We start from the raw sequence: 9,318 nt of genomic DNA on the forward strand, positions 1-9,318 counted from the left end.
ACATTGGCTATCATCAGAGAGCAACTTCAATGGGGTGATTCAAACGGATGACGATTTCGTTCGCTTTTTATCTATTTGGATTGGTCGTCCGCCCGACGACCGTCCTGTTTTTTATATGGGTCAGCAACGTGCCCAACGCGTCGACCCATATGTGCCGGCGTGGCCGGCTGGCTGCCTAATTTTACATTGATGATTGCATTCAAACATATTGTCACAAATAACATAGTTTTAAACCGAATAAAATATTATAGTTTTACAAGCCGAATACAAATAGAAATGTTTCACATAGTTTTGCAAACGAATAAAAGAAGATACATTTATTGGTTGCCAACAAGATGCCTAATCATACGGAAATGGCGGCAGAATTTTTGATGTTTGAACAACGGGTTTGTTATATCAAAGTAGTCCTTTCAAAGAAAAAAATGCCCGCTCTTTTGGTTGCGATTCAACGCCGGAAGGTGGCCCGAAATGGAGCCATGGAACAAGGGCCGCTGGCTGTTGAGGTGGTGATGGACCAACACGGCAGCCAATATCTTCTCCTTCTCGTCGGACGACGAATCGTCGGAGTCACAAAGAAAATTGTGGAAAAAGAAATCGTCGGCGGTCCATTTTGTACCTTGGCAAATTGTCGAATAGTTTGCGGGCGTCGACGAAGGAGATGGCCAGCGAGGGGAGTCGCGGCGCGCACGGATCAGCTCGCTGCCCTGCCAGCGTCCGAAGAGCGTGCCGGTGAGGATCTAGCCGGGGCGGCGAGGCGGCTTCTTGGTCACGGATGACTGTGCGGTGGGGGAGCGGGGGGTGGGGAAGCAGTCTGCTCCCCGGTGGCAAGACAGCGGGGGAGTGGGCGGCGTTGCTGGGCAATGTGGAGGCGGCGGCAGCTAGCAGAGTCGCCAGTAAAAATGGACGAGGGCGTCGGCGACGAAAAAGACGGGCGAGGGTTGCTATTCGCTGGGGGGTGAGAGGGAAGGCCAATGTGCCACCGACCAGCGGGCCCGGAGAGAGGAGAAGACGAGCATGCGCGCGTCCGTCGCGTGTCCGCACCGACGCAAATCCGGCTTAAAAATGGGCTGGTAATGGGTCGCCCGCGAACGAAAAGCAGACACACGTCCGTTTGGGTCAGCACGTTGGACTGCGTTTTATGTCCACGCCGACCCAAACGGACAACGGCGGACGAAATGGGTCGCCCCATTGGAGTTGCTCTGAACTGGCTAATTTACTCTAGAACTAGGCACGGTAGTTCTTACCGGGCTTTTACCCAACCGGTGAAATTCATGACCAAATCACAACTGCTGCACTTGTAACATTCTACAACATGTGCACAATACTGTCCCATATGTTACTCTACAGTACATATAACATGGCAATCTACACATGATGTATAAGTATATATTGTCGTAGTACACGTAAAATGACAACCAGAAGAAGGCATGGACAGGCTTGCCTGCCTGCCTGCTGCAAGGTGTATACGGCCAACTCAGCGTCGCTGGTGCCATACCTGAGAATGGATCGTTGTTCTCTTGGATTTCGGGTTAAATGCAGTGCATAGCCTGACTAGAGTCCAACAACTTGGTCCCAACCTCCAAATCTTGATCAGATCATATAGTAGATGTACGGCCTGCCGGTGCCAACGTACTCAACTCGGTCCACATACATCGCTCTTCGAGTCCTAGGTGCTATAATATTTACTCCGGTGTGTCCTTGTAATGGCAACCCCCCCACACCCCAGCCAACTGCATCAGGAAAGCGGCAACCAGCAAAATGTTTGTGATGAAACTGAATGAAGACTGTATAGCACTATAGATTCTACAGATACATATTTCTGCCCTTCTGGCTCTGATGTGTGTAAAAGCATCTCCAATGTGGTAAATAAATGTATGATTAATGCAAGCCATGGTCCTAGGTTTTTACACCACAGAAGTTACACAAAGATTCAGTAGTGTCACATACCTTCATAAGCAGCATTCTGAACTTCAATGGACATAGAATAAATTATAATCTAGGCTTCTAAAGGGATCTGAAGTAGTCAGCGATAGTTCTTGAGAGGACCCTGGTCTCATTGAGAGCCAATGATTTTAAGCCCTGCGCCAGAGCATCCGCTGGAGTGTATTCTGAACCAACCTGCCATTTAACATCCTGTAGTATAGCTATAGTTAGTGCCTGGCACTGGCAGACATTAATATTAATGTTTTATACATAAATGGTATTACATATTAACAGAGCACTGGTCTAAGATATGATCCAGTGACTGAGAATTCCAACCCGACTAAACTAAAAATATCCTTTTGTTTTCTAGTGATAGCACCAGGTAGATACTATTGGTGGTGAATCACAGTAATCAAACAAGTTCTACACGAATTTTACAGAGTTCTATTTCTATATAACTGCATTTGATGCACCATACAATTTGAAGGTGAAAAAAATAACTAGCTGTACCTGTATACACGGAGTTAGATGTGTTCCTGACAGTACGACCTTCTTTATTTGTCCACCAATTGAGTCTACCCGAGGTCTCAAGATGTCCTCAATTATGTCTGTATCATCAATAGCATCAACGCTGAATTTGACCTACAATACGTACACGGACCATTAGCGATTGGTAAATTAGAACGGAAAGAGGTTTGCTTAAGTGCAAGTTTCTCAACAGTACCAATAATGTATTAGCTACACTGTAAGAATTCTTGCAGAATTCACGGTTCTCAGGTGGTGTTGGTTTGAATTCAGATACACCTTCTGTAACCTGTAAATAACATGGGAAGAATGTATGTTCAGGATTAAAAAGATATCTATGGACAAACATGTTGTCAGAGCACATTTCACTAATGAAATATAAGTTAGATTCATATAAATATAATACCTGATTCATTACTGATGGTAACTGATCGACAAATTTGCTTACGGATACCATAGCTTCTCGATCGTACTCCCGTATCAAACCTCCAGCTAAATCAAATAGGGCCTTCCACGCATTCCCTACAAAGTTACACCACACCGTTACTATGAAAACAGTCTCATGACCACTTTTTTGTCAATGTACATATTTCTATTCTAACTCTTGCATCATACTAACGTTTTGACACTAGGCATTTGTAACATTTATATTTATACCAATATAAAAAGACCCAAAGGGGCAGATCCAATTAATCTCGGCCATCAAACCATGACAATCCAACAATCTAGATTGCTCCAATGGTGAGCGCTCAACATGTTTAGCGTGCAATTAATATCATACCAAATATCAACGTTTGTGCTAATCACATAATTAATGTGTTATATCATTATATCCTACCTAATATCAACATGCAATTAATTTCCTCCCTAATATCAACGTGTGTTGCACGTACGCATATGCTAGCGTCGGAAGTAACAGAAGACCATGTGGTATCGCAACAATGATACAATAACATGAAGCACAGGAACCTCGAAAGCTACAAACTAACAATTAACATGGAAGGTTAGTGGCAACCAGCAAGCCACAAATATTTCATGGAAGTTAAATAATAACTGATAAATGCAGTGAATAATCACCTGATGCATCTCTTGCCGCAGAGTATACAGGTGATGTCTCCATCATAGGTGTTAGTTGACTAATGAGGGGGCCTATCTGCATAAAACAAAAATTTATCAAGGATAAAATAACAAACAAACAAAAAATGGAGAGAGCACAAGGTAACAAACTAAGAATGCAACGTGTCAGTACCTATACCAGTTGTTTACACAAAGTTCTACGTTGGAAATGAAGAATCAAATAGCATTGTTACATGTTTCTCAAACTCTTTGCTAATAGTTTAATTCTTGTAAGTCACAATTTTTTTGGGGGGTCGGTGGGTTCGAACTTTTGCACTGCCCTGATGGTTTAATTGATTACAAGTTTACAACTGAAAAAATGTTAATTATTTTATGGCTGAATTTGTTAGTCCAACATCTAAACCATAAATTGTTTACTGATCCTGAAGTTTTGGCGCTCTGTACTTCAAAATATGGAGCTGGTAGCTGTAGTTCAACATACATACAGCATGGAACTCAGCTCATCCCCTAACCATAAAACTGGGGAGAACCAAACACAAGCTAGTAATAACTAATAGATCAGTGCAACATCAGGAACATGTGCGTTTTTACATGACGAAAAGTAAATAAAGTGGGGGGATTGTGTGGGTTTGGACGGAACTGCAGGTATTGTATACATGTGCATAGTTCAGGGCCAGAAACCTGGTGTGTTTTATTGCGTGGGTAGGGGAGTTATTGGCCTATAACCATGTTGAATTGTTTCTAAACATGGTTCAATATCAAGTCAGTCTGCAATCTGCAGATCCCTGATCTGAACCACAACGACCGCTTGATGACTCTAAAGTTCAGAATCTCAAACGGTGATGCTGGACAAATTCTTGCATGTGTCTGGAATCTGGGAATTATGAACTTACAAGAATGCAGGTATCTTCGAAAGACTAATAAAACAAGATATTTAAAAAGGCACCACTTTATCTTTAAGTGTTTCTGCAGGAAATATTGTTTTGCGCATAGACTCAATGTTCCTTGGCTTCAATAATTCAATCAGTGGATCAGCTTATAGACATAAGCATAAACTACTTAGTGGTACAAAGATGTGATATTGTTGTGCAGGATGCAGATACACAGTTACCTATAGCAAAAAAAACTAAGCAGCATAGGTCCCAATGTAGGAAACAGAGAATCAGCTAGCCATTTCGACAAAACTAAGTGCCAATTGTTTTTCTGTTCATAAACCTATGCCAACGCAAACATACTAACATATACTACATTGTCACACATCACTACACCAGTTGCCAGTAAATCAAGTGCTTGGGCTGAAAATAGTTAAACAGAAGGTCACTACAATGCAATGTGCGAGAAAGCATGGACCAAAATACCTGCTCAAAGTAAGGAACAGCCTCTGAAGCGGGCCTATTGTTGAATGAGACAATCGCATTAGCCTAAAATGATCAGAGCCCAACAAAAGAAAATTAAACAATAAGCACTGTTACCAAGGAATTATACAAACAAAATTAGAAACTCAAACTTTCCTCTGCAATCTCCATTAAAGAAAACAGAATTTTGTGGTTTTGCTGCTAGTATTAACCAAATACCAAGCAATACTGACAAGTACTTGTTTGAGCAGTATCCCTCTATATATGCTCTCCTTTCTAGAGGCACCTAAAGGAGTTCTGAAGAGATGGGATTATCACAGAGCTAGGATGTTGTGGCAGGAGTCTGATGACAGGAAAATGTCATCTGGTGAGCTGGCAGTCTATTTGCCAAAAGATTCTGGAAGTCTTTGCGTTCTGCACCTGAAGACTATGAATCAAAGCCTGCTTTGCAAATGGTTGCGGAAGTTGGAAAACACTGATGGGATTTGGCAGACTATGCTGAAGAGCAAATATCTGCAGAAACAGGTATCGGGTTCGCTGCCAAGTGGTCATGAGCGGTGGACCACAAAAGCAAATATCTACAGAAACATGTTCCCTCTCGATGGCAACCTGGGAGTGGAGGCTCCTATTTCTGGGAGAGTCTGATGGGTGTCAACAATATTTTCCAGAAGTTGTCAGAAAGGATAATTGGTGGTGGTGGTAAAACTTTATTCTCGGAAGATAGCTGGGTAAATAATTCACCATTGGCAGTGCAATTCCCGACGCTTTACCACATAACCTTCAGCAAAAATGTAACAGTACAAACAGTTCTGGAGGGTCGTTTCGATACCATCCAATTATGGAGAACTTTGCTTGATGATACTGCTAAGGCAGTGAACTTGCAGGATATGGTGTCAAAGGTCTTTTTTTGCTAACGAGCAAAACAGAGTGAAATGGAAAGTGGGTGATAAAGCAGATTTATCTGTCAGAGCAACTTATTTGCATCTGAGATATGGGAGTCTGATTGGATTCAGCTTTGTCTGGAAGCTGAAGATCCCTCTGAAAATAAAAAATCCCTCTGAAAAATATTATCTTAACCAAGGACAACATGTTGAAATGGGGCTGGAATGGGAATGAACAATCTTATTTCTGCAGTGCAAAGGAGACTGTAGGTCATCTGCTCTTCCAGTTTGTGCTAGCCAAACTGATATTGCAGATTGTCCTATGTGCTTTTGGTCTTAATAGACCGTTTGATAGCACTGTGGATTTGTTTGCTACATGGCTTTCATCCTTCCCTGCAACACAAGCTGGTAATTAGTGGAGGGGCAGCAATCTGCTGGATGCTATGGAAAACTAGGAATGATGTGTGCATTCGACAGAATTTTCCTGATGACCCTGCTGATGTTATATTCCAATTAGGTAATCACCTATCTTCGTGGGCTTTACTGCAGAAATCCCAAGGCCGAAGAAGAATTGAAGGAGTGCAGCATTTGAAGATGGTGATGGCTGAAGTTTACTGCAGGTGTCATGGCTGGGCGCCGGTGATGAAACGAATAACGGCAGTTTGATCTTGATGTGTGGTGCTTGGATATGATTTCTGTGTGGCTGTTGAATGTTTCGTTGCCACAGAACAATATGCTTTTGTGATAGCCTGTGGATGTAGGTGTAGATGCTGAGTTGTTTGTGTTTCTTTCGCTCTTCCTACTCATGTCGTAGAACTATGTGGCAGCTTCTTTAATGGAAATCGACGAGGAGGCTCGGTGTTCCAAAAAAAAACTAAATACCAAGCGAACCTTTGGTATCTTTTCTGAGAAGTAGCTCCCAACCAGCAGCTGAAGCAGCGCGCCGTTACTGCAATTCGTTGAAGAATACCGTCAGTAAAACAAGGCTTCAAACATCTTCTGTGGTAAAGCATCGAACAGGTGGCGGGCGGGCGGGCGGGCGGGCACCTGTGACCAACGGAGTAGAGCGGGAGGCCCGCGATGTCCAGAGCGCCTAGCCCGGCCTCCGGCAGGCCCGACGCTCGGAGCGCGTCGTAGCAGCCGTGGAACCTCTCGAAGACCTCCCGCGCGGCGGCCGCGTGGTCGAAGGTGACGTTGTACGGGACGCACACCACGAGGAACCCCTCCTGCGCCAGGAGCTCCAGCAGGTAGCTGCAACAAACCACGGCGCCCAAGCGCGAATCAGTACTGCGAAGCTCTCCCCTCCCGCCGAAGAAATCGCGGATTACCGCGAGGTCGGATGGACCTCCGCCTACCCGTAGGTGGCCTCGGGGGCGGCGCCGATGAAGGCGCCGCCGAGGAACTTGACGACGGCGAGCGGGCGGGCGCCGCGCGGGGGTGGGAAGAGGAGGCAGGAGTGCTCCCGCAGGTACGTCCTCCCCCGAGCGGGCGACGGCCTGGGGACGGCGAGCGCGGGTAGGGGGGCGTCGGGGCCCAGCGACGCGCGGCAGGAGAGGCGCCTGGCGGCCCCGGTGCGGCGGTGACGGCGAGGTACGGGCCGCGGAGACGCGACAGGTGGGGAGGTGAGCAGGTGAGCCGCAGCAGCAGCCGCCGCCGCCGCCGTCGTCGCAGCCATGGGGATGAAGCGGAGCAGGATGTGGGGACAAACAACGGCTGGTGGTTTTGCCACGAGGCCGACGGCGCAGCCGGAGACTTTCTGCTGTGAGGATTGAGGAAGCAGTGCCACGTGGGCTCGCAAGCGCCGCCTGATTCAACAGCAGTTTTTTTAGACAGTGGACCTTTTTTTTTGAGACACTTTAGATAGTGGAACTGAAATGCTAGGCCGGCGGCCGCTTTTCAGTTCCTGAATTTTTGAATCGTTGATGAATCAAGGTCCAATGGGCTCCGATCTCCCCTCTCTTGCCCGCTTCACTGATATTACTTCTTATTTATCAACTGTTAAGGTAATACAAAAAATATTATAAATAAATTTTACATCCAAGTATGTACACCAGCTAGCGGCGACTACTGATCAATGGTCACATCCCCTCGCTCTCATTGATGTCGGATCATGTACAATACAAGGTGTTTGGAACTTTGGATGCATGCTTGCAGAATATAAATCAGTTTTTGTTTAGCACCGCTACTTATTTTTATAGCAGAGGTCCCTAGCTAGGCATATGCCTCTGCCCTTTACAATTATACCAATGCTTAAGTGAAAAAGATATATTTCTGTAAGCACGTCTCTAACCACATTGCATTGTACTCCCTCCATTCTTAAATATTTGTTTTTTTAGAGGTTTCAAATGGTGACTACATACGGATCAAAATGAATGAATCTATACTGTAAAATATGTCTATATACATCCGTATGTGGTGACCATTTGAAATATCTAAAAGGACAAATATTTAGGAACGGAGGGAATACATGGCATCACCGTCCCATGCATGTATCCATTTTAGTATGCCTGCCTCCTCCCGCGCTGGTCATCCCTTCGCCCAAGAATCAATAATTCTTCTTTTACCATCATGAATCCCGTTAACCCTAGTCCTAATCTCTGTAAAAAAAACTCATGTTGTACAACTATGTCGCAGTTTCTTCAGTGGAAATCGACGATAGGTGATTACGTCAAGATGTTTTATCCAAGAATTGTTGTGCTATGTTCAGGCCATGGGGCCATTGCCCCCCCCCCCCCCCCCCCCAAAAAAAAGCAAACTTTTATCCCTTCCCCAATCATCCCAAGCTAGCTCTGCCACTGTTCTCGTCATTGCAAGGGTTTTTTTCATGCCGAGTGGTTCACTCAAGCCGTGACCTTCTCAAACATAGAGCATGAAGTAGACTTCGCTAGGTGGAAGATTCTGAGGCCGCTCAGGTAGTAAACCACTAGAAATGAACCACATGGAGGTCTGAGAAATGGTTAATGATGTGCATCATTACAACTTTGATGATGTCCTTACAAGATTTAAGGAACTCCACAATGAAGCCATCTAACTCAATGCCTTATGAGAGGGTAATTGCTTATGCCGCAAGAATTCGTTAAAAGGTTGTCAATGCCATCAAGGATACCCATGATGTTTAGAACCTTCCAATTGAAATTAGTCCAGTGAGAGATAACCCTCCCCATGATTGCTTTCATGGTTCCCTTTTCCTTGTGCAATGTCATCGACCATTTTCATGCCACAATCGACAGTCCATGGATGAAGTACTTCCGCCTTCTTGCATTTGCGTGGATGGGGGAAAATCTCCCTAGGTGAAGGTTATTAATACAAGGACGCTGCTTCTTTCTTGATCGCTGTGGATGTGGAAAATCTCCCTAGATGAAGGTTATTAATACAAGGACGCTGCTTCTTCCTTGATCTCTCCATCACCGTTGTGCGATGTCACCAACCATTATGACGCCTCAATCCATGGATGAAGTTCTTCCGCCTTCTTGCATTTGTACGGTAAAATCTTGTGCTAGCATCTCCCTCAAAGTGTCCGAATGTCTCTCTTCCGGTGATAGTAGGAAGTGTCTCAT

At 44.8% G+C, this 9,318-nt stretch overlaps 1 protein-coding gene across 1 annotated transcript; it reads right to left on the reverse strand.

Moving 5' to 3' along the window:
• Positions 1 to 1,263: 1,263 nt before the first annotated feature.
• Positions 1,264 to 7,514, reverse strand: LOC125509362 (initiation factor 4F subunit (DUF1350)). The gene is made up of 10 exons (XM_048674330.2): positions 7,117 to 7,514; positions 6,809 to 7,012; positions 6,653 to 6,710; positions 4,884 to 4,946; positions 3,526 to 3,601; positions 2,855 to 2,970; positions 2,648 to 2,737; positions 2,434 to 2,565; positions 1,948 to 2,133; positions 1,264 to 1,730 (listed from the first exon to the last, which is right to left on the reverse strand). The coding sequence occupies exons 1-9, from the start codon at positions 7,434 to 7,436 to the stop codon at positions 2,005 to 2,007; spliced, it is 1,188 nt and encodes a 395-aa protein (XP_048530287.1). The 5' UTR covers positions 7,437 to 7,514; the 3' UTR covers positions 1,264 to 1,730; positions 1,948 to 2,004.
• Positions 7,515 to 9,318: the final 1,804 nt, after the last annotated feature.

The sequence above is a fragment of the Triticum urartu genome, chromosome 5A, assembly GCF_056163025.1.
Source record: "Triticum urartu cultivar PI428250 chromosome 5A, HENAU_Tu73, whole genome shotgun sequence".
Taxonomy (NCBI): Eukaryota; Viridiplantae; Streptophyta; class Magnoliopsida; order Poales; family Poaceae; genus Triticum; species Triticum urartu.